Source organism: Puma concolor, chromosome C1 (genome assembly GCF_028749965.1).
Source record: "Puma concolor isolate L17-30 chromosome C1, mPumCon1.1.hap2, whole genome shotgun sequence".
Classification (NCBI taxonomy): Eukaryota; Metazoa; Chordata; class Mammalia; order Carnivora; family Felidae; genus Puma; species Puma concolor.
In genome coordinates this window covers 158,703,311-158,730,081 of record NC_141674.1, presented here as the reverse complement: position 1 = coordinate 158,730,081, position 26,771 = coordinate 158,703,311, and the positions used below count along the sequence as shown (strand labels likewise).

Here is a 26,771-nt window from a genome sequence, read left to right as displayed (position 1 = left end):
TAACATGAGAAGCTACTACCAGTTCCTAAAGTCAATTTTATCTGTGCTTCAAGGTTTGAACAAGCAACAATCAGGTGTGACTGTTCACTGCATTCACTGGAGTTAACTGCCTATAAAATACTTTTCTTAGCAGGCAAAATAGATTTAAAAATTAATGGAACCACAAATCAGTACTTTTTCTAACAATGCCAATTCCTCTATTTTTCAGAGAGAGTCCATTTTGTACTTCTATCAATTTCTTGGCCTATAATTGCCACATTTAGCACATGAAGATAAAACCTTCGATGTTATACTCAGTGATTGCTTTTTAAATTCAAGTACATGTCAGGAGAAACTTAGAAAAGAAAAAGAGTAGCATTTCCAACATGGTATCTAAAAATGATCATTAGGCAAAATTTTTGCATAATATTACACAATACCTATTTTCTAGAAAGTCAGATTTCATACCACAAACATCTATTTATTAAATGAATTGAGAAATAAATGTCACATCTTAATAAGAGATGATCATAATAATCAACCAGTGTCAAAATCTAAACTCTATTTTTAATTTCTACCTCTCATCTAAAGGGCTAGGTAAGTTACATAAGTAATGTGTAGAACTGTGTTTTACTTTGTGGCATTATTTGGTAATCTGAATTTTGCCAGTATCTGCTGACCACATTCCATGCTTATCAACACTTCTTGCACTACACAGAAATCAACTAGGAGTCCATTCTCCGGAGTTAAAGGACTGGTTAACAAGGAGAAGTAAGTGGGAAACCATTTCCCTGCCTAGGATCTTGTAAATTAGGTCAACAGGACCCAAATCAAATAGTATCCACAGCATTTACTAATTTTGTTTCTACATGGCCCTGTTTTCATAATTCACATGAAATGCAGATAATTAGTAAAGCACCACTTTATAGCTTCAACCCCTAGTTCAAGGGAAAAAAAAACTGAGATTAGGTTGTGAGAAGCCATAATTAGGAACAAAGTGAAAAAAAGAGCTACTTCTTAATTTATACTTCACATGCCAATGATGCCTGCACACACACACACACACACACACACACACACCACTACAGTCTAGTTATTACCTCCACCCTTCATATTGGATAACCTGTGCCAAATATAATTTTTCTGCTTATGCTGAACACCATGTACCTTATTATGAAATTCTGTGTTATAATATTTTATCATTTACTTTCAACCTTCTAATCAAGGATCTGCTATGGACAGAAGCTCATATCCACAAAGGGAGAAGTTGGTAACTCACAACAGGGCTATTGCCTAAGAGAACAAACCATGTTTGCTTATGCTGTGGTTACTGAATGCCCCCTACTATCCAAGTCTCTATAGAGATAATTCTTAGAATATTACCAGTTAATGGCCCTGAGCAATAGAGGCCTTGACTTTAGAGGTTAATATTTCATTTAATTTTACTGCCGACCCTATGTACAATACTAATGGGAAAGAGGGTAACCACAAATGATAAAAATTCTCAGCTAATCTCTATACTTGATTTTAGTCATTAATTTTTAAGGTCTTTCCCCAAAAAACTTTTAAACAAAATTATTACAGAATAGCCAAGTAGCATATTTTTAATTTCATTACTCAAGTTTTTTGGGCACTATCTAACTGTATTGTCAGCAGGATATCAAACACTATGGGGAAATATACCCATGATATGAAGCCCTGTCTTGAGCTGCTTATAGAATTGGATGGAAATAAATTTGAGATATAAGCACATAGATAAGACACTTACTACTTAAGTATGGAATAATACTGTATGATAATAATAATGACAACTCCTACTGATCAAACACCTTTCATGGCTCAGGAATCAAGCTAGCTGCTTTACTACACACAATACAACCACAGGATGCACTAAAGTAGAGATTTAAAGGGCTCTAAGTTACAGGTTTTCCATCATGAGGGGGATCTGTGAAAAATCAGGGCTGAAGAATCATCTTTGGGTAAAGATGAGGAAAGTCATTCTAAGTAAACCCAGGAATAACAATGTGCCTGGCCTGCTTATGACAAGAATATTTGGAGCAGTGGAAAAGGATAGAGACTGGGGGACAGTTTTTCCCTATATTTGTCTTTGTCAGAAGTGCTGATGATCACAGGAAAAGCCAGGGACCTTGTTCAGTGAAGTTTCTGTGGAAAGCTAGGGCAGAAGCCTCAAGAATAAATCAAGGGGGCAAAAATACACAATGGAGACAGAGTAGTCTCTTCAATAAATTGTGCTGGAAAAACTGGATATCCACATGGAAAAAATGAAATTGGACCCTTCACAAAAATCAACTCAAAGTGGATTAAAGCTTTAAAAATAAAATCTAAAACTATAAAACCCCTAAAATAAAATCTAGGGGAAAAGCTTCTTGATACTGCCCTTGGCAACGATTTCTTGGTTAGGACACTAAAAGCACAGGCAACAAAAGCAAAAATAGACTAATGGGACTACATCAAACTAAAAAACTTCTGCAGAGCAAAGGAAATAATCAGCAAAGTGAAAAGGCAACCTACAGAATGGGGGAAAATATTTATAAATCACACACACATGATAAAGGGTTACTATCCAAAATACATAAGGAACTCCTGAAACTCAATAGCAAACAAACAAACAAACAGATTTAAAAATGGGCAAAGACCCGAATAGACATTTCCCCCAAGAAAAGGTAAATTGAAAGATGCTCAACATCACTAATCATCAAAAAAATGCAAATCAAAACCACAATGAGGTATCACCTCGCATCTCTTTGGATGGTATTACCAAAAAAAAAAAAAAAAAAAAAGCAAAAGATAAGTGTTGGCAATGATGTGGAGGAAAGGGAACTCTTGTGCATTGCTACTGGGAATGTAAATTGGTGCACCCACTATGGATAAAAGCTTAGAGACTTTTCAAAAAACTATACAACCCGGCAACTCTACCTCTGGAAACCACAAGAAATGAAATCAGGATCTCAAAGAGATATCTGCATATCCATGCCCCACTGCAGTTATTATTCACAATGGCAAAGAAAACAGAAAATAGGAAACAACTTCAATATCTATCTACAGATGACTGGATAAAGAAAATGTGTTTTAGAAATACAATGGAATACTATTCAGCATTAAAAAATAAGGAAATCCTGCCATTTGCTACAATGTAGATGAACTTAAAGACATTGTGATAAGTGAAATAAGCCAGACACAGAAGAACAAATTCTATGGGATCTCATTTATATGGGATATGTAGAAGTAGAGAGTAGAATTATGGTTACTAGGAGCTTGGGGGAGGAGGAATTAGAGAGGTAGATCTAGTTTTAACTTAAGTAAAATGCATAGTCTTAAAGATCTATTGTATAGCACATGGTGCATATAGTTAACAATCCTGTACTGCACACTTAAAATTTTAAGAAGATAGATTTTATGTTAAATGTTCTTATCAAAAAAGAGGGAGAGAGGAAACTTCTAGAGATGATAGAGGAGTTTAAGCATTGTATATGGTGATGCTTTCATGGGTACACAGTTATCTTCAAACTTATCAAACTGTATATATTAAATATGTCCAAATTTTTGCATGTCAATCACACTTCAATGAAAAATAATTACATAAAAATAAATGAGTAAGAATAAATTAGTTAAATGTCTAGATGGAGAGGACACTCTGATAAATATGATACCTACCTGGAATTTGAAAGTGAGGATGTTGGGGCAGAGAAGAGTAAAGCAGGATTTTAGGGAAGGACCAGTGGTTTGAGCAATCATGTTGCTTGTGGTAGGTTACAATAGGAATAGTAATGTCAATATCTGGTGATTAGGCTCTGCTGGCAGGGATTGAGGATGTAATTTCACAGCAATTCACAGATGGATGAGGCTGGGAGAGTGGAGGTAACTGAAATGACTCTCCACCATTACCCTTAGTTCCCAACTCTCATCCATTCACCACTTTGGGTATGTGGAAGAAGGGCAGGGAACAAAGAGAAGACATAGAGAAGAATCAGAGCCACAGGTTAATAAGATGAGAGATGGCAGATTGGGGTCAGGGAGGAGGAAGGATGCCCCCTCCAAACAAACACCAGATATCTTTACAATGAGGATATGCAGGGGAACTAAGCCATCTTTTCTCTAATGCAAGTCAAATTTTCAAACACATTTCCAGTTTTATTTTGATTTCCCCTCTGTAATCTCAAATAAACCCTGTATTTTTCCAGTTTTCCTATTCTGTACTCTCCATCTAAGAATGCTTACACTAACCCCCCGTATCAATGCGAAGCCATTTATTAGGGTTCAAACTAAATACTACCTCTCCAAATTTTCTTAATTTCCTCAATTAGATCCCCTTTCCCTGCTCAGAAGGAATCCTATACTTCTGTCATATACCACCAAGTATAAGTATATACAGAGGAATCTTAACTCCTCTGACATATTACAAGATTCTTGAAGGCAGGAACCATGGGTTCCTTCTCCTATCTGCTACTATGTCTTGGTCTAGTAGATGCTTAATAAATGTTAGTTAGCTACATTGAATTAAATTCCTATGCTACGGATGATCTTAGGGAAGAGAAGAACAATACTCATTAGTTCAGGGACTCAGACCGTCTTGCTAACTTCTTTTTAAATGATGCTTAGAATAATCCCAGTGAAAGGGTAGGTGCTCAATAGATACTGAATAAAAGAATGAACAAATGAACAGAGAGCAGTATTTTCCAGGGGTAATAGACAGAAGCTCTTGAAAGAGCCATGAATGGAATGCCCTTTAAATAAGAGCTTTTGATCCTCAACTGCCTTGTGCCCACATTTCCACTCAGCAACATACAGCAACTGCTTATATGCAAGCTATAGGATTATCAGAAACCACTGAGTTTTTTTTAATTGAGCATGACTTACATATCATAAAGTGCAAAAGTCCAAGTACACAGAAATTCAATATATGTTTACATATGTGCACACCTATGTTACCATCACCTGACCAAGATTTAGAAGAGTTCCAGCACTCCAGCAGGCTCCCTTGCCCAGGCCCTCACCCCTGTAAAACTACCTCTATCACTATAGATTAATTTAGCCTGAAAAAAGTTATTTTATCCTTTCCATTCATGAATTCCTCGAGGACAAAATGGCCTTCTTCTATGTGCTTTGAATAGTCATTCCAAGGTAAATGACACCACCACACTTTTGGTCAAAAAATCCTAAACAATAACAGCAGTAGCCTTTAGCAAGCAGGTCTATTATCATGTGCATTAATAAAGGAGAAGCGCACCAAACGAAAACAAAACACTAGACCATTTGTCCCACCTTACAGAAAACTGTAGTTGACCCAGTATTCAGATGCTCTCTGAACCAGTTTTATGGAGCCACACGCAGAGCTGTAATCAGAGCATGAGCTAGTCAGATAGGGAGGCCCGCTGCTCTGCTCCACATCAGATACTTGTCCTAAGTACCCCCGCCCCCACCATCACATCACACAGACAAGACTGGGTCTTTCCTGAAGAGACAGAACACCACTTTTACAAGCAGAAGTAGAACATCTCATTATTTCTTCCCAAAAGCTATCATTTTTAAGCAATGAACATCTGGTTTGTTTCATTATTGTTGATGAGGAAAATGCTTTTTATGATGACCATTGTTTGTGAAAGCTATTAGCTCTCAGATTTTATTAAGACAAACCTTAGTGAGAATAATGCTTTTCTTGTTGAATTCAGTAATGGATTTTTTTTTTTTTAATGTCAGATACGATTCAGCTAATGCAGAGTGAATGTGCAGGTACAGATTTTGATACATGGATCAATATTTCATATCAAATTACCTGAACTCTTCTGAGAGTGACTAGTTTTCTATTCCCCATGGAAACAGGAGAGGAATACTAATGCAATCCAGTTTTTAGGCACTGCCCTAAGCCAGAGGAAGCCTGTAGTGCTAGCTTTGTTACAGCATATAAATGAGGACCAATGTTTTTCACAGTCAAGCTCAGCCCTAAACTTTTGAGAAGTGTAAATCTATGCCTTTAGGGCACTGTCTAATAATGAACATTTTACTCATGTAAATGAGTGTTATTTTAGTAGCCTCTAAAACAGAAGTTCGCTTTTTCTTTATTTTTAGACCTTCTACAAGGTTGACATTTTATTAAGTGACCTGAAAAAACTAAGATTCACGGTTTGATCAAACCACAAACCAAATCCACAAACCCTTGTATAAATAATTACACAAGAGCAAGTATCACTCCGTGATACTTGCCACTTGTACTTCAGAATCGGCACAAACATTTTGTCCTCCTACAACAAAAGTCCATTTCAGCTTTGTGAACTCCTCCAAGTCCTGAAGTCCTTCTACCTCACCGCCTGCAGGATGCCGTTGGTGTGAGATGTCATTCCTTCAAGACAAAGCCCGAACACAAAGCAAAGACAACCTGGGTAAAGGCTTCTCAGTGCTCTTTAGAGAAAATTATACACACCCCAAATTAAACTCCTGCATCTCATTAAATAAAAAGACCTATAAGCTGTAACCCCAGTGCTGATGAAATGGCTTTATTATCTGAACGTTTTAATTTTTCCTAGGTAGTGAACAATTTCACCTACTGCACATTCCCTAAACTAGAGCATATTGAGTTGTTCCAACCAGCTTCTTACTGTGAATAGTGTATTTATGGTTTGCTAGTCACAGTGTAGAAAGTAAATATGTATCACAGAAGGGGAGAAAAAATTGTATTGCATAATTACATTGGTTTGTGTAAAAAGGGGCATCTGTACCAGTCTGAAAATTAGCAGACAATTTATGTTGAAATTCAAAAATACTAAGAATGAAGCAAACCACAGATTTTCAGCTTTGCAAGCAGATAAATAAAGCAAGAATGGTGCTTAATGTGGGCCTTTTGTATACAATCACAACTTAATTCTGTCGTCATAACGGTCACTAAGCTTAACTCTGTAGACTAAATAAATATAGTCATAGGACAGACCTTTGCTTTTTCTTAAGTGGTCAGTCCTTATCAGTCCAGTAGATCCACAGAGTCCCTAGTGAAGCCTGGATACAAGTAGGCCACAATGTCAATAACATCTGCATTTAAATTCCAGCCCTCCCACTGACTAGCTCTGTAACCTTGGGCAAATTACTGATCCCTAGTTAGCCTTGGTTTCTTTATCTATGAGGATGAGAAGGTACACAGTACAATGCAAGAGAAACAAACTCTGAGTGATCAATACAATGCCTGGCCCATACTAAGTACTTAATGCAGTAAAGCTATCATGACTTTGGTTGCTATGTGATTATTTTCAGTGATTCCAATTTTTATCCTGGCTATGTACTAAGCCAAGAGTTTTTCCAAGTCACTGGAACCCACACCAAAATGGGTGGGACTTTCATTATGGGAGTTTTCTTAAAGTGCTAAATGGAAGTGGGGATTCTACTATGGAAACAGAGCCTGAATCTCATCAGAATCCCACCGGAGACTAAAAAAAGCTTCTTCAAAAGTCAATATTATGTCATTCTGGGGCATCTGGATCAAGATGATCATGGAAAATAAGCCCCTGGGAGAAAATTAAGGGACTGGGGCAGCGAGAACCAGGCAAACACGGACGGTGGGGTTTTGTTTTGTTTTTTTAATGAAATTTCTGTATCTCTTTGCCATTTAAGTAGAATTCCACTTTTTAAAAAAATTTTCTCCTTTTTACAAGTTACAACTACAAGCTCTTTCAAACCCAAGTATACCTAAGTTACGTGCAGTCATTTCCATTCAAATGCCCACATCTCAGGGTTCATATTTTTAACAGAAAAGAAAGTAGTTAATTTATCTGCAGTTCTGCCTTTCTAAAAGGAATCTTCATTTTGGGGGCACCTGGGTGGCTCAGCCGGTTGAGCATCTGACTTCGGCTCAGGTCATGATCTCAGGGTTTGTGGGTTTGAGCCCTGCATCGGGCTGTGCGCAGACAGCTCAGAGACTGGAGCCTACTTCGGATTCTGTGTCTCCCTCTCTGTCTACCCCTCCCACGCTCGTTCTCTCTCTCTCTCTCTCTCAAAGGTGAATAAACATCAAAACAAATAAAAATTTAAAAAAAGGAACCTTCATTTTTACCTATTACCTTTCATTTATCTTACATAAATGTTAATTTTTTCATGTACAGTTCTACTAAACATTTTATTAGGACTATAAATAATATGGTTACTTTACAGTTATTACTTATTTATTTATTTTGAGTGGGGAGGGGCAGAGAGAGAAGGAGAGAGAAAATCCCAAGCAGGCTCTGCACTGTCAGCACGGAGTCCAACACGGGGCTCAAACTCACAACCGTGAGATCATGACCTGAGCTGAAACCAGGAGTCAGATGCTTAACCAGCCACCCCAGGAGCCCCATTTATTTTTAAATGGTTCCATGATATTTTATCATTTTGATAACAATAATTTAAACAATCCTATTAATATTAGACATTAAGATTGCTTTAAGTTCTGTTTGGATTTGCTGTAATTTGCATTGCATATAGTGTGCATACGTACATTCACACATATTTTTTAAGCTGTAGTAAATAACCACAGACATATATTTTTTGCTCCTGTGTAATTCCTTGCTCAAGATTAATTCACAGGAGTTGAACTGCAGAGTGACAGTATGTGAACATACTTATGGTTATTATTCCACGTCACCACTCTGCTTTCTAAGTAGGTTGTACCAGCTTGCCAGAATTACTGGCTATTTCAAATTCTTCTCTGAATTTTGGTGTACAAGTTTTTTAAACGTTCTGTTAGTCCATGTTACTGATTTTAGAGATATAGCAATTAAATCCCAGAGAGAGTAAGTAACTTCTTAAGGCTGCAAAACTGATTAATGGCAGAATTCAACCTCAAACCCAGGTCTTCTGACTACTTCTTCAGGGCCCTTCGTGTACCACATTATCCTCAGGTTTTCACCAGCCTCAGAACATCCTCCTCAGATAGAATGCCAGACCCAAGTCAACAGAGAAGGGCAAATGCCGGGTACAAGGGAAATCAGAAAATATTCAAGAGGGTACATGCAGGTAAAAGGGAAAAAGGAAGAACAAAAAGAAACGTGGAAGGACAATGTCCCAAGGCCATTCCAGATATTTCCATTCCAGAAAATGCATTTGCCCATTTGTAAGCATCAAAGCATAGCCACAACAGGGATCTTAACCTGGCTAGGAGGGGGCCTCAACTTTGTAAGTTTCATGTCAAGGGATTACAGGAGAGCTAAGCACTCACAGCCCCCAACAGAGCCCACCTCTCTCAACCAGTAATAATTAGTGTTCTCGCTTACATTTTTAAAATACTTTATAGCTTCCACAGCACTCCTACACAAAAGCTGAGGAAGTAAGGGCAACCATCATTCTCTCATTTTACAGATGAGAAAAATGAGGTTTCAGAGAGCAAAGGTGCCATTAAGCAATGATTGGCAGGTTCAAACTACCAACTCCATCTTGACTTCTCACCTAATGTTCTCTCACAGTGATGTAACTTTTACTTCTTAATGAGGTGAATTTGCTAATTAAACATACTTGAGTTGCTAGATTTTTGAAACTTGTTTTCTAAGTCTCGATATTGTTGTTTTAACTGATTTAGAAATTCTAAAGACGGCAAGGCTGGCTTCTATTCTTGCCACAGGCAAGTCAATTCATCCTTTTGAAATTATTTCTTCGTTCTGAAATGAGAAATTTGAGATGGTTGATCTTTAAGGTCTATTCTCAATGCTCATATTCTATGTCATCTGCAATTCTTACAAAATTACTTGATGGGGTCATTAGGTAAAAGTTAAAACTTACGTAAAACTCTAAATGTCAAATCTCCTTCAACAAGGAACATAACTCCAAGCAATTTCAAAATTTTTTAAATGACACAAAAAATTTTAAATGGACACATATTCTACTGGGCCAGACAAATATTATTTTCACTGTCAAGACAGGCAAAATGATGACAATTTTGCTCTTTCAATTTCAGAAGGATTCCAAGCTAACCAATAAGCAAAAGAGTATACCTTGAAGCATGATACCACCCTGAACACTTAGTGGCCTTGTTGAACTTTGAAAAGTACATCAAATGGGGCCAACCGGGTGGCTCAGTTGGTTAAGGGCCCAACTTCAGCTCAGGTCATGATTTCATGGTTTGTGAGTTTGAGCCCTGTGTTGGGCTCTGTGCTGTCAGCTCAGAGCCTGGAGCCTGCTTTGGATTCTCTGTCTCTCTCTCTGCCCCTCCCCTGCTCACGCTCTGTCTCTCTGCCTCTCTCTCCCTCACTCTCTCTCTCTCAAAAATAAATAAAACATTAAAAGAAATTTTACAAAAAGAAAAAAAAAGTACACCAAATAAATAATGGAACTATGAATAATGAAAAATAATGAAACAAATGAATAATGAACTATGCCTTCATTCTGAGCAGACTGAGACAGTCTAAGGGAATTGGCAAAGTGCTTATTTGGCCAAGATACTACTTTTCAGTGATGCCTTTTCACCCCCTAGTTAGTCATGAAGCCAACAGAGTACATGGCAACTTGCATAGTGTTTAAATGTAATAAAATAAATGACAGCAAGTCATCAGAGTACATCATAGATTGCAGCACCACGGGAAGGCTGGGCTAGTTATTCAGATACTATCTCTCAGCTTCAGAGCTGGGACTCTGCAAACTCCAATTCAGCTGGCTCTCAGGAGCTGGTGCCTTGTGGAGTCGAGCCTCTCAGAAGCACTAGAAGGAGGCGGGAAGACTGCAACAGAAGATGGGATGTGCTCTTTTGTGTTTTGCTTCCTGTTCTTGCCGTCACTTCTCCACCACTACCCCCACACTCCCAGCAACACATCTTCACACTAGCAGTGGAAGTTCATCCTGGCGGCAACAGCAGCTTGCCGTCTGCAGTCTTTCCTCATTCCCAGAACCAGCCTCACTGTGGTCCCTCAGAGACTCCAGCTAGTCAACGTTCCCCTCTTGGAGGTCTTGTCAAGGTCCACGTCTCTTCCTTCAAGCTTCTACTCCACCCTCTTTTATGAACCCCTGGTCTTCAGAGAGGTAGCTTCTTCCTACCATTACTATCTTCACGATACCTCTGTGCACTGCTCATCAAAGTATGTACAGAGAGTGCCAGTCCTTGAAATGTTTGTTACTCTTTCACCAGAATGTAAATTAACTACATCACTAAGCACACTGTCTACTTCAGCTGACTTTTTCTTCATAGATAGACTTTCTCAAAGAAGAAGCAGGGAGTTGATTTACATTCAGGTCAAGTTTCTTATCTCATTGCAGACTGGTGGCAAACAGCCAGCAGATCAATTACTTGGAGTAACACAAGTTAACACCAGTCTTAGCGGTTCCCCCAGTTAGTGATTCTTCATATTATAGTCATTCCTAAAATAACTCCTGTGGTTTCTGTCTCATAATGGGACCTTCACTGACACAGAAGTTAGGTATTGGTATACTTGAGTAGCTTCTATTTTAATTATATACATGTATATGTACAAAATGGATATAAAATGTACCATATGATTAAAACTTGGATATATATTAGCCTAACATGTAGATTATAAGAAAAACTATTTACCTAAATCCCAGTTGCATACATCTCTACACTGGCCTTTCTGTAGCACTATTATTGTTAAAAGATAATGAAAGAAACTCAAAGAAAAATATTCAAAGCACTCCACTCAATACAAACTTCCATCTACAAAGGAGAAGAAAAGGTAACAGTAAGTGAGAGATAGCTTACTCTATTTCTTTAAGGCTTGAATGTGGTTTCTTTCAGGACTTAGGAAAATGTGTTAATTTGTATGAATGAGTACATTGTGTGGTAGAATTTCAGAGCACCTGAACTAATTCTGAGTCTTCTTTTAAAAAGTACTTGTCTCTGGGGCACCTGGGTGGCTCAGCCAGTTAAGTGTCCAACTCTCGTTTTCTGTTCAGGTCATAATCTCACGGTAGTGGGATGGAGCCCCACGTTGGGCTCTGCACTGGGCATGGAGCCTGCTTAGGACTCTCTCTCCCCCTCTCCCTCTGCCCCTATTCCCTGCTCATGCTCTCACTTTCTCTCCCTCTCTCAAAAAAATAAATAAATAAAAATAAAAATAGGTAAAAAATTTAAAAAGTACTTGTCTCTGCCAATCATATTTATGGGTAAAGCACTTGTGTCCGGTAATTACAGGAGCAGAGTATTGAGACAGGCTTATCTTTCAACTATTTAAATATTTCCTACTAACTTAGCTATAACTTTACCTAATAGTTCACTAACCTGTCTGTAATGCCTTCCAGAGACTGCTTCATGATCAGAGTTAGTGCTATCTATAAAGGGGGTTCTAAGCTGGGAAAGCAGAAAATGTATAACATATGCATACCTGAGCATTATCACATCACTGTAAAACATGAGGCTCATTCTTTTATTTGTCATCACAAAACTACAGAAAACATTTTGTTGATTTCATAGAAATGAACACACACGCAGTTTATGGGGTGTCTAGAAATTTTAAAATACAGGCCAATGATTTCACTATTTATTACAGAACTATTGACATGTGATTGAATACTTTATTGCCCAAACTGGGTCATTTTGAGTACAAGGGGGAGGTAACTGCCTAGGATCCTAAGATAGCTTGTATGGTCACCCAACTCATGCAAGAAGTCATCCTGTATATTGCTCCAAAGATACATTTACGTATCAACTGCAAGAATTATGACATAATGTCATAGATGATACTGATAATGAGAATATCATTCCAAGTTTGCTTAAAACCCTAGGGTACCACACTACCACTGTGTGCTTAATCAGAGGCTTTATTTCTGTTAAATCCTCAAATATCTGGAGATGTAATTATTTGGCAGGTGTGATATGATGGCTTTTGTTGAAGGAACTCAAACTCATCATTTTAATTTCTAATTCTTGACTTTCTTTGAAGAAAAGCTTCTTGCTAGTTGGAGTAAGAACATGGATTTCCAGTTTTCTGACTTTTAAAGTAGGGTATAATTTGAAACCACAGTCTTATTTGTCTAGTGCATCAGGATAAGGCCCCTGTGGTAGAACTAGGAGGTTTATATCTCAGGCAAAGAAGTCAGGGCACACAAGGCCCAGAGGCATATGAGCCCAGGGTGCCAGCACTTACCAACTTGCTTCAGGTTCATTTGACCCAAAGGTAGAAGAAAACTGGATAGTGCCAAGCTGTTCAGCATTTTTCTAACAGCCCAAGTAAGAATCAACATTTTTTTTTAATTTAATGTTTATTTATTTTTGAGAGAGAGAAAGAGAGAAAGAGTGTGAGTACGGGAGAGGCAGAGAGAGAGGGAGACACAGAATGTGAAGCAGGCTCCAGGCTCTGAGCTGTCAGCACAGAGTCTGATGCGGGGCTCAAACTCATGGACTGCAAGATCAAGACCTGAGCTGAAGTCGGATGCTTAACCGACTGAGCCACCCAGGCACCCCAAGAATCAACATTTTTAATGCATAGAGTAAGAAGCAGCTATGGCTTCTCACCTCCTAAAATTGGTCCACTGCCCTGCTATTTTGTTTAAAACACTCAGAGTGTTGTGAAAATTTGAATTATCTTGTTTTGGTTATTTCTGATGCTGACAATATAGATTTTTCCTCTTGTGTTAGATGACCAAATACACTGTCTATTCCAAAAAAGTTACTAGAAAATAGATTTTAAATATCCATTAGCTGGGGTGCCTGGGTGGCTCAGTCGGTTAGGCGGCTGACTTCGGCTCAGGTCATGATCTCGCGGTCCGTGAGTTCAAGCCCCGCGTCGGGCTCTGTGCTGACAGCTCGGAGCCTGGAGCCTGTTTCAGATTCTGTGTCTCCCTCTCTCTCTGACCCTCCCCCATTCATGCTCTGTCTCTCTCTGTCTCAAAAATAAATAAACGTTTAAAAAAAAATATCCATTAGGGTAAGTATTTAAAGTTCTACAAATAGAAACAACGACTGCATGAGGTCAAGTTTGCTAACTTAACCAAAGAAGGAAGTCATCTGGAAATCATGCTGTAAGATAGGACATGCAAGTTAGTGGGGAAAGTACTAGATTAAGAGACAGCTGTGCATGTTTCATTTCAGGTTCAACTTTTAATAAACTAACTGCGTGACCTCTGAAATGCTCCCTACCCTCTCAGGATTTCTGCTTCCCCAGCTGTGAAGTAAAAGGGTTGGAAAAGATGGCTTATGAATTCCTCCACAGCAGGTTCGGACACATGGATTCCATATACACATTTCTATCACACATTAGAACTATTAAAGTACAGATTCAACCAAAACCAAGAGCTTCTTAGAGGAAGAAACCCCAAATGCAGATATTTTACAAGAAGAGCAACATCTAGTTCTCTTCTCATTTTTTATCACTAGAGGTAGGCTGATAGGGAACTGGGGTAGTTCAAGGAAAAGCAACTTCTAAGCAAACATTCCATTGACAAGCTCTCTTACTGCCTTCTCCACAGCCAGGGAGGGCTGGGGGATACAAGCTGTTCTTGTTCCTTTCAGTCTGTTTGGGGACTGAGAGAAGCAGAGCTAAGTGTCAAAGTGTTTCCTGTTCTGATGACAGATGGCCAGGCTTGCTGTAGATAGGCTAAAAGAGATCATATCCCCACAGATGTAGGGAAAAGGGCACAGAAGTACTCCCAGCTCTCACCATCTTTCCCTGTTTACCGTCAAAGTCCTTCGCCCCCAGAACCCAACATGAATTCCAAACCTTGACCTCAGTTAGCAACTTGACATTCCCAAGAAACACAACTTTCCCTAGTCAACTGAAATTCCATCCATAGCTGTTTCCTCTTCCAAGGTAGTGAGTTGTGAGCACAGGAGCCCTAAATCATTCTTTCCATTTTCTCTCTACACAAGTAAATTTGAAAACCAGAACAGCAGAGTTCCAAAATAGCCATTTCCACCTTGTTTCTGTACCCCAGTTGAGAATTGGTTCATACTCAAACAGGCTACAGACTGTGGCTCATCCTTCTAAATGTATTCAAATGGTCTCTTGGCCATTAAGTGAAAAGTAGTATAGCCTCATTAAGTGAAACGTAAGTATAGTTACTAAAGGAAAAGACAACAAGTAAAAAGAATAATCCCTCTAGGAAAATATGATATTGTGAAACAACTAACGATTTATAATATAATTTGCCACAGGCAGACACTGATAACTCAGACTTTGAAACTAAAAACACATTTGCAAATTTCACATCAATATTTACATGAAAATTTACTAGTAAGACATGACACTTGGCACAAGGCCCACTTTGGAAAAAATTCTCTACTAAGTAAAGATACCATTGATGTTGCTTTAAAGCGTAATACTATATATTTTTTAAAAATAATTTCCAACTTTCTGCAACACCAGCATTGTTAACACATGCGTGACTAAGAGAAGCTAAATCTTCATGAGACTTGAATTTAATCAGCCTAACATGTTAGTAGTGCCATTCAGGATTGAAATAGCCAGGAAAAAGGCTATGGCAGCCTGGAAGAATTATTTCCATAGATAAAGATGCCTCAGTTTATGCAGGAATCGCAAAAGAGCAGCAGGGGAAACACAATCTACAAAAGGAACTCAATTTTCCACCAGCAGCTGGTGTTGCCTTGTTAATAGCGATGCAAGACACTAAAACATAATTTCTGCTGGTGAAGATTATAGTGATAACTCACATTTTAACAACTGATTTTTTTTCAAGCTGTGTGACATGGAAACTCTTAACTTCTTTCAAAGCATCAAATGGATTTTATAAGGCTCCTAGTGCCCATAAGTAATAAGTAACCAACTACAGTGGTCAGAGGACTTGCAACATCTTTCACTGGCAAAATAAATTATTTTCAAAGATACTTTTGGTATCTATCTAAAAAATATTTACTACAGAAATAAGTCAAAGAAAAATGCACAAATTCTTAGGAAACCTGTTATGATTGTTTAAAATATCCTTACTGTCACACATAAAAAAATGAGATATAGGCTTACAGTTACATAAGAATTATATAAAGTAACTTGGTAGATCCTACCTTTTTCAGGAACCGGACTCCATAGATAAATACATAAAGGTGAAATGAAAATCTCCACCTGTAGAAGTTTAAAAAAACATTCTATGACATTCAGTTTATATATTTCACAGCACAGTATTGACGCATGTGAATGAAAAAAGTCCCTTAAATTTGCGCCCCCCTACACGCACCCACCACTCCAACCAGGGATTAAGCTTAATGGGTAACTTCAGTGTTAGCTGAACACATATAGTCAGGTGCATGGCTTATTGCAAAATCTTAAATATTAATAATTCATAAAAAATTTTCTTCCACTCAGTTACTGTCTTTACCCATTTGTTCATCTTTTCTTTCTCAACTTATGAATTTCCTCTTGTAAATCACTCATGAAGGGATATACTTCAACAATATAATAGTACATAAGATTGTTATGAATTCCTTGCCTAATTCAGATATTAAGTAAATAACTGGACTTAACTGAAGTTCATACTTTTTTAAAAAATAAAAACCTTAGTGTTTTTAAATCAGGTAAGATTCCTTTCATCTTTTAACAAATACTTATGGATACCTTTGTGGTGTCGCTAAAGGAAGCCATTTGGAATCTAAATCATCCGATATACAACTCTTAATGGCAACATTATACCACTCCAAACTGTACATCTAGCTGTTAATCAGACTTTCACTTTTTTTAGTGAGCAAAAAAAATGTTTTTGGTTCTCTTTCAATTTTAAATGATTCAATGTTTTTCTTAAAATGTGAGACTTCATGTAGGCAGCGGTAATGTTTACAGGGGTAAAAGCTGAAGAAGCCCTATTTTTTACCCTATACAAAAATGAACCACACTTAGGTGTAAGACCTAAATTTGAAAGGTAAAACTATAAAGCTAAGAGAGGAAATTGATGAAAGGTATCTTTGCAATTTGGGGATAGACAAAAACTTCTAAATAAGATCTTCAAAACCTCTCCTGAAGAAGAAAAGTAATGCATTTGCTAACAAAATTACAGATTCTGTGATGTGCTCTTCAAAGATAATAAACAGACAAATAGATTAGGAGGTGTTTTTTTAAATGGCAAAACTTATTGGACAAAATTATTGGGACAATGGAAAGCACCAAATATGAATCTTAAACATTAGTGTTATATAAATGTTAAATTTATTGAGTGGGGGAATTCTATTATGGTCTACATAGGAGAATGTCCTTGTTTTGTGATTTACACTGAAATGCTTAATGGTGAGTAACTGAAATTTTAAAAATATATACATAAAATTTTCTCGAAATATAAAGACTTTATACAAATTATATATTATATGTATATATGGTTACTACAAAAAAACCCCAAAAAACCTCTTACCCTAGTACCCCAATTCCCAATTTTATTTCTTGTATTTTTTGAGTGTGAATAGCTATGCCTTTAAAAGCTGGCTAAATTTCACTAAAGAGCATTCCTGAGGTTATGTTGTTAGTAGTACCGTGGATTTCAGGTTATAAATGAACACAAATGACAAGATGAGAAAGGGACTAGTCAACTTCAATCTGCCAGCAGTGAGAAGATTGCTTTACGTGTTTTCAAGCTATGTAAAATTTTCAAATAAGATAAAAAACAGCAGGGGAGAGGGAGAGGTGGTTTTAGGCGATGATTCAAATTTTAGACAAAATATTCTGGAAAAAACAACAGCTTCTTCAGGTAAGAGGAAAAGAATAATGGTAGGGGGCCTCCGAGAGCTGAGTTGAGACTCAACAGCAGACACAAGTGTCCCCCAGAGTTTCACTCCCAGACTGACTGGTCAAACATTCTGGAATTCAAATCAGAGGTAACATTTAGAGAAGAGCTTTGAACTTTAGGGTTGAAAATCTTCAACTCATAATTCATAAAACCTGACTTCAGGAAGGAACAACAAAAACTGATGGTAGCAGTGTAAGAATTCAACGAAAACCTCCAAACAATATAGAAAACTAGTGAGTCGCAAGCCTCATACAAAAAAGCCTTCTTGTAAGTAAAGGTGGCTCATTTGATGCAGCATCAAAGTCAAGGACTTGATTTTAACCACATCTCCATTATTGGTTTTTGGTGGTTGTGGATGAAGTGTCTGTATGTTTCTTTCTGTCTGGATGTATAAATTCTAGATCAGAAGTGAAGACCAGGAATGGCTTCAAGGCCGTGTAACTTGTGCAGTCACCATCGGGTCCCATGATTGGTTTAATGTTCTGCTGTCAGTATCTTGAAATTGTTAATAATTGTTGAACAAGGGAGCCCATGTTTTGTTTTGCACTGGGCACTGGAAATTATGTAGCTGCTTCTGGTTAAGACACACCAAATCTCCTAACTTTGGGCAAATCTATTATTGAGGGGGTTTATATTATACTGTTTTGGTATTATGGCCCAAGGAGTTGGTGGCATAAGTAATCTCCACTTTTCTCTAGTCCCTTCCACTCCCAATATGTTAAACCAACCTACTTCATGCATATGCAGGTCACTTTTCTGGCCCTGAAGGCAACTGAATTTGCAACTCCCAGGTTAAATGATTTATAACAGCTGTTTCAGCTCTAAAACTCTTCTGTGAGCAGGCAGTGATCAGGCAATTTTTATGTGTAATAAAAACTTTATGGAAGTCATTGGAATTCTTATAATCACTTATTGTACCTACATTTTATTTCCTCACTGAAACGACCCAGTTTTCATAACACACAGGTTCTAATACAGGACATCGATGCCTCTATCATTTGAATAACAACTTGTGATGAATATTTAACAAGGCAGAGTTTATTCCCACAAAATATCTGCAGGAAGCAAAATTTTCAAGCATTCTGCCACACGCATAACTTTCTTATTTGTGTAGTTACAGTTTTAAATGGTGCCTAGCTACCGTCTCCTGATATCTAGCCCCCTCCAACCTCCCACTAAAATACCTGTAAAACGAGAGGTAAAATAAAGGTGCAATGCAGCCACAAAAAAGAAAGATATAACCTTCAACCTATTGCAAGAATCAGAGAATTTTGCAGCCAAAAACAATAAAATTATATTTTAGAAACATAATTCAAAGCAGAGCGAAACAAGTTAGGAGTCTTGAAGGAAGTAGGAAAATCTGTGTGTAGCTCCCTTTCTGTTTTCTACCATTTCTGATACAAATGCCACCATCTGTATCAGTCAGAAACTGTATCAGTCAGAAAATGACTACTCTTGGTCATGAATGAGGCTTTTTGAGGCAGGAGGAGAGTCTGTCCCACCCCCATCAGTGAGTGACTGCTATTTCAAAAGGTAAGTGGGGGAAAAAAGGAAATACTTAGCACCCTGTGGTTTCAGATGCAGAAAAGCAGATTTAGAGACAAGATGATTTTGTATTGTATTCTGGGGGCTAGAGTAACTAATCCGTACAGAGAACAAGGCATTGGCAATTGATGCTTTATATGAGACTCTTCTGGCCCACTGTAATGAGCCAGGGCCTGCAAACATCAGTGGCTACAAGGTCTGAGAGCTACAAGAGGTCATTTACTAGCAAACAAGAGGACAGAGGGTGGAGCCCAGGGAAATCTATGCACCCTCTCTGTGAGTGGGTCTAGACAGATTGCCAAATTCAGGAATGAAAATAAGAGCGAAATGTCAACATGGGTCTACCAAGAAGTAGTGCATAAATATGGAAAGAAAAATGGGCACCTGGGTGGCTCAGTCAGTTAAGCGTCTGACTTCGGCTCAGGTCATGATCTCAAGGTTCGTGAGTTCGAGCCCTGTGTCGGGCTCTGTGCTGACAGCTCAGAGCCTGGAGCCTGCTTCAGATTCTGTCTCTGTCTCTCTGGCCCTCCCCTACTTGCTCTCTGTCTCTTTCTCAAATATAAAACTAAAAAAAATTTTTTTAAATATGGAAAGAAAAGAACATACTAAAGATTCAAAGAAGACCTGTCTCCTAAAAATGACTCCCTGGAGGAACGAGATGTAATTTTTAGAAAAGTATTTGGCATTGTTAATATGATACAAGAAGATATATCCCTTAAAGACAAAAGTAGAAAGCCATAAATCAATAAAGGACTACTGGGTAAGATAAAAGGAGATTCTAAGTGAAATAAAGAAGCACTAGAGAGATTCTAAAAATAAAGTGACAGAATATTATCCACATGGGGGGAGAGAAAAAAATGTAGATGTGTACTATGTAAAATTGAATCATTGATGTAGAAGACAAACACCCCCATATGGCCAGAGAAAAGAACCAGTAGATGAAAGAAGACTCGAGATCTGAAGGACAAGAAAAATCAAGTCTAATTATAGTTGTTTCTGAGAAAACACAACTGAAGAACTGAAGTAGAATAATCAGACAGTAAAAAAAACAGAATCTGAACTGGAAAAAAAAAAAAGAGGACTAAATTGTGTTCCACATGATATCAATTCAAAGCCACATTCTGACAAAAGTTTTGAATCCTAGGGTTAAAACAAAAACAAAACAAAACAAAAACAAAAAACTTCAGTACCAGGCATAAAAGCAAAAACAAGTCAACACAAAAATCAAATGAAAGTAAATCACCATCAAAGAAGCAAGGTCCAGTTGGTCTTAAATTTCCCTTTTGTGTTTCTTTTTTCTACACATTTTTTAATGTTTATTTTTTTTTTTAATTTTTTTTTCAACGTTTATTTTTGGGACAGAGAGAGACAGAGCATGAACGGGGGAGGGGCAGAGAGAGAGGGAGACACAGAATCGGAAACAGGCTCCAGGCTCCGAGCCATCAGCCCAGAGCCTGACGCGGGGCTCGAACTCACGGACCGCGAGATCGTGACCTGGCTGAAGTCGGACGCTTAACCGACTGCGCCACCCAGGCGCCCCAATGTTTATTTATTTTTGAGAGAGAGCGAGCATGGGGGAAGGGCAGATAGAAAGAGGTTGACAGAGGATCCCAAGCGAGCTCTTAGCTGAAGACTTCGGTGCTGACAGCAGCAAGCCCACCCTATATGATTCTTGAACTCACAACCGTGAGATCATGACTTGCGCCAAAATCCACGCTTAACTGACCGAGCCACCCTAGTTCCCCCTGCCCTCTGTATTTCTAACCTACAGAAGAAAGGGAAGATTCAGTCAGCGATAGCCAGTATCAGCCAAAGCGCCTTTCACTTGTGAAGGAACAGGAAAAGCAGAACATATTCAAAGGCTCTGAAAACACTTTAGTTATTAATCTTTACTAAAGAATCACTTAGGTTAATTCCAACATCAAGATACAAATACAAATTTAAAAAGCCGAATATTAGAATAAAAGGACTATGGTTAGCAACATAAATAACTGCCCTCAATTTCACTGCCAAATTAAATGCTATTGCTCTTAAGAGACAATGCAATTAATATAAAATATTCAATAATAACCAGGGGATAAATCCTTAGATTTTATTAATAAAAGCAGGGGTTTGGAGAAGGAAGCATTAAACTTATTCTTACCGAGAAATTTCAAAAGACACTGTTGTTATGATAATAATAAAAAATACAGTTAAAGAAGGTTTGTTTTAAAAAAAAAAAAAAAAACTTAAAGCCTGGTTAAGGATGGTAAATTGAATACATAAATTTACCTCTGTGCTTTTTATGAATGTAGCACTAAACAGGCAGAAGAGGAATCTTTGTTAAGTATCAATTCCCAAGGACACAGAAAAGAGGGGTGAGAACAAGCATCCCATTCTAGAGTCTAGAAAGCAGACGGTAAGTGTGAGCCTGGTTAGCAGAACCGACAGCTCTCTCCTCAGCTGTCAGTGGAGGGTGCTCGGAAAGAGTCCAGGTGAGGAAACGACTCTGCAAGGTAGCAATCTCTATTGGGAACAACAGCCTAGGGATTAGCTTGCCCAAGGCCACACTGCTGCTAAGTGGCAAAACCAGAGCACCAACCTAGCTCAGCACTGACTCTAAAGTCCCCTCTCAAATTCCAGAGGATCAGAGTGCACTTCTTTTGCCTCGAGAAGTGAATGTGTTCCACTACATTTGTTTGGACATAGAAACCTTTTATATCCATCAAACCCGAAAATTAGAATGGAAAGCTAGTAAAAACCACCACCCACTGAATCTAGTTTATTGTCCTTATACAACAAGGCTGAAAGGGCTCTTTGTTAAAATCAAGACTAATAAAATGTGCCATAAAGGCAGGGAATCAGAGCGTTGACATCTTGTGTCTTGCTGCCAGATGTCACAAATGGCACCCAAATCCTCATCTATAGGAGGAAGAAGCAGGGAAAACATCCAGAACAGCCCCCAGAGCTCAACTCAGCACACCATCCTAGACAGAGCAAGGCAGGCATATGGGGCCATTTTGCTTACAGTTATAGAGTACTTCCTCTACTCCAGGAGCTGTTCTAAGCACTTCACAAATAGAAAGTCATTTAGTGAAGCAATTCCAAACAACTACGTAGGTACTATTATCATCACCCCGCCCCATTCCCTATTCACTTTTTTTAGATGAGGAAACAAGTACAGGGGGGTTTACTAAATTGCTGAAGGTCACATAGCTAATAAGGGAGAGCGTCAAGACGGGAAACCAGGCTGGTTGGTTCCAGTGTTCCAGTTCTCAACCATTAGGCTACGCTACCTCTTCCTGACTGCACACTCCTGAAAACTGAAGACAATGTATTCAGCTAAAATGGTGTTTTTAACCAAGGGGACATTAACGGACACCATGTAATAAGAACAGTTTTTGTCCTGATGAAAGGAAATCGACTGCTTGCAAAACTGGAGATAGGGAAGGACTCCACTGGTGTTTTTTGTTTGTTTGTTTGTTTGTATCATCAATACCAGGGTAGCTACAGTAATAGGGAGCTTGTCAGGGAAAGTCAACAGCAATTACCCAGGGGCCATTCGCCATCTTAGCCAATCATCCTCTCTACCTGCTGAATGAAATACTATTCCTCCTTCAGGATTTAGGTCAAACGCTAGTGAGTCTATGAATCCACCTTTTCTGAATGTTGCAGCACGGAAGGCACTGTGTCTGGTGGTGTGTTCTTTACCTCTTTACCTTATCTTTGATTACAGCCACAAACTTCTGACTTGCTTGTGAGTTCCAAGTAGGTAAAGCTGAGTCTTATTTATCTCTGTATTTCTGACAGCAAACATAGTGGTTTGCAAAGAATGGCTACTAAACTGACACCTGAATTTTTATTAAAGTTACAGGTACTCCCTTTATTTATTTACTTTTAAGTGTATTTTAACCAAAATATACCACAATCAAATAATGTTAACTATTTCTAGGAACTTTGCAAAAAATATAAATAAGAAAGGGGGAAGACATGCCAAATACTGCTAATGCAATTTTTTAAATGACCAACATAGTAGGAATTTGGAATCAAAGAGAGTCAACTCTGGAATAGTTGCAAATTATGAAAAATATTGTTACTGAGTGCCGAACTAGGATACAGAGCACACAAAATTAGCATACAGCTCCTCCAATTATGAAATGGAATTCATTATTTTTGAGAAATTTCTCATTTTAGCTGTTCCATCATCTAAACAGACACAAAAAAGGATTAACTCATTTCTCATCAAATATATAAAGAGAAGTGAAGTAGGGCTTGTATCTTTTCTTCCATAAAATTTAAGATTCATTATAAATCATGCCCCTATATCTTGCAAATCATTACACATGAAGTAAAATTATGATAAATGAACAGAATATATAGAAATAAATTAGTATATTGGGGCACCTGGGTGGCTCAGTCGGTTAAGTGCCCGACTTCAGCTCAGGTCATGATCTCGTGGTTCTTGAATTTGAGCCCTGTGTCAGGGTCTGTGCTGACAGCTCAGAGCCTGGAGCCTGCTTCGGATTCTGTGTCTCCCTTTCTCTTTGCCCCTTCTCTGTTCACACTGTCTCTCTCAAAAATAAACAAACATTAAAAAAAAAATTAAAAAATAAAGAAATAAATCAGTATAGACTTTATTATATTTATACTTTAAAATACATAAACCCATCCTTTTACATCAAAACACAAAGTAGATTAAATTCCTGTTTTTCTACTAAAAACTCAGAGCTGATGACTTTCCTAATATACGAACAAAGCTACAACACAAACATGTTCAGATTTTATCGCTTCTCCAGGCAAGTACAATTGGACTTCCAGAGCCCTTCAAAGGGGGTTCTGCATTGTATGTGACATATTCACTTCCATAAAGTTTTGAAGTGAAGTAATTGTGGTTTCAAGCTTAACAGCAAGTCTTCCTTACAAAATGAATAGCATTTCTACTTACTAGGTTTTCTTCAAGGATCACCTATTTATTTTTATCAAACAACTACAGACGGCATTTCTTGTGCACTTACTGTATGCCTGGTACCATCATTAAGAGTTCATACAGAGTTCATCATTAAGAGTTCATATGTACTACTAACTCATTTACATTTTATGAGAACCATATGGGGCAGATGCTTCACAAAATGTATTACAGATAAGGAGAGGGGAGTAAAAGGTAACTCGCCTAAAAACACAGTGAGCGAGTGGTGAACTTGGTACTGAATCCAGGCGGACTGATTCCAGAGACCATGCTTGTCACTACTAAATACTACCTCCTTCCTTTAACACAAATATTAAAATAAAACATGTTTTATTCTGAGTAACTTTCCTCCACAGCTCACTCTCTTTCATCACATTAACACAAAATCAGTGGAATTACTCTGACAGCTGCCACCTCCATGTTAGCTCCTTTTCTATGCAACGTCAAGAGGGCAAATAAGACTTTACCTGTCGTCTCTTCCTTCCTCTGCATAATGTAGGGCACATGCTCAAAGTGAAATGACTTAGCCAGAATCCTACTTAGTCAGTGTTGTGAATGCATGCTGCTTACCCTAGTGGAAAACAGCTCACCGAAGGCAAGCATTTGGCCTAACGGGTGTTTCATTATCTGTATGCACAAATCAGAGGTTTCCATCCCCCATTTTTTATTTCCTCAAACCTGGGGTTGTTCTTAACAAGCAGGTAGGGACCCCCAGGAGTCCATTCACACCCTTATTCTATAGATGAGAACACTGGGTCCAGACAATTGTGTAACTCCCCTACATTCTCAGGTAACTTGATGAAAGAAAATAGGTTTCCCCATAATTCACACTCGATCTCCTTCATTTACGTATGTGTCTTGTGGCGCTGTGGCCATAAAGCCAAGACTGGAAATGGATGACCACACCATAAGTTTCACAAAATACTCAGCAGATACCTGATATACAGACTATTCTGTGAGGAGGCAGACTAATGTTCATTGGTGTACAGATATGGAATTTCACAAATTAAACCAACACCTCAATTTTTTACAAAGCCACAGATTTCAGAATTCTGTTTGTTTGGGTGACTGGTTGGTTGGCTGGATTTTTGATTTATAGAACAAAATAACCTTCGATTAAGCTGCATTAGGTCTAAAAAGCCATTAGGCATCACTGAATCATGGTTTTTTTTTTTTAACGTTTACTTATTTATTTATTTATTTATTTTTATTTTAAAAAAAAATTTTTTTTTCAACGTTTATTTATTTTTGGGACAGAGAGAGACAGAGCATGAACGGGGGAGAGGCAGAGAGAGAGGGAGACACAGAATTGGAAACAGGCTCCAGGCTCCGAGCCATCAGCCCAGAGCCCGACGTGGGGCTCGAACTCACGGACCGCGAGATCGTGACCTGGCTGAAGTCGGACGCTTAACCGACTGCGCCACCCAGGCGCCCCAAACGTTTACTTATTTTTGAGAGACACGAATCATGTTTATTTATTTTATTTTATTTTTTTTAATTTTTTTTTTCAACGTTTTTATTTATTTTTGGGACAGAGAGAGACAGAGCATGAATGGGGGAGGGGCAGAGAGAGAGGGAGACACAGAATCGGAAACAGGCTCCAGGCTCCGAGCCATCAGCCCAGAGCCTGACGCGGGGCTCGAACTCACGGACCGCGAGATCGTGACCTGGCTGAAGTCGGACGCTTAACCGACTGCGCCACCCAGGCACCCCTATTTTATTTTTTTTAATGTTTGTTTATTTTTGAGAGACAGAGACACAAAATCCAAAGCAGGCTCCAGGCTCTGGACCATCCAGAACATCTCTAGAGCTAAGAGATAATGAGCCTCTGAGTTCATTTATAGCCATCTTCCTGATTGTTTCCATAGAAGTAGCAAGGGGCAGAGTGAGAAGGAGACACAGAATCTGAAGCAGGCTCAAGGCTCCAACCTGTCAGCACAGAGCCCGATGTGCGGCTCAAACCCATGAAGCGTGAGATCATGACCTGAGCTGAAGTCAGCACTTAACCAACTGAGCCACCCAGGTGCCCCGTGGCATCACTGAATCATGTTAATGATGCAGACACATATTTCTCTCTTGCTCCATAGGTTTTTAGCTTAAGTGCCTTTCTCCAGTGATTGGTTTTCCTACCTTCAAGCTCAGTATCTTGGCGTGAGTAAGGGATAGATCTAAGTGTTAGTTAATGGATAGGTTTCATCTGAGAACATTTTTTAAACAGATGTAACATGATATTTTGGTTAGTATTCTCTTTTCACGTTGTTACTGGGATACTCACTTTATTACTTGGGTATAATAGAGATGTTCGTCAACTAGGGAGAAAGGTAAATTGGCTAGTTTGGAAAACATGGATCTTAAAGAATGAAATAAAGGTGAGGTGAAAATTGTCATTTTTTGGAAACTCTGAGACACGATCTAAATTCCCAGAATAGCTTTCAAACTTTCATTAGTTTAGGAGTCCAAAGAAATACCCTAGTTAGGAAAAAAAGTGTTACTCATCCCAGGAACTGATTACACAGACTTGGGTTTAGCCTCAAAGCAAACCTTTCCTGAAATTATTTCTACTTCTATCAATAATTTACTCTGGAACTCCAAATGGTTCTCATTTGTTGAAGGCAGAGCTGATTCTGTTTGAGAAGCAACAGGTATCAGTGCAAAGTCAGCGAGG

At 38.3% G+C, this 26,771-nt stretch overlaps 1 protein-coding gene across 2 annotated transcripts in view; it reads right to left on the bottom strand.

Annotated features, from left to right (window-relative positions):
* Positions 1 to 26,771, bottom strand: part of CERS6 (ceramide synthase 6) — a 331,363-nt gene that overhangs the window by 126,634 nt on the left and 177,958 nt on the right. For both annotated transcript variants that reach the window (XM_025934798.2, XM_025934799.2), the window contains exon 4: positions 15,914 to 15,971. In XM_025934798.2, the coding sequence (XP_025790583.1) occupies positions 15,914 to 15,971 (58 nt within the window). The remainder of the gene's footprint in view (positions 1 to 15,913; positions 15,972 to 26,771) is intronic.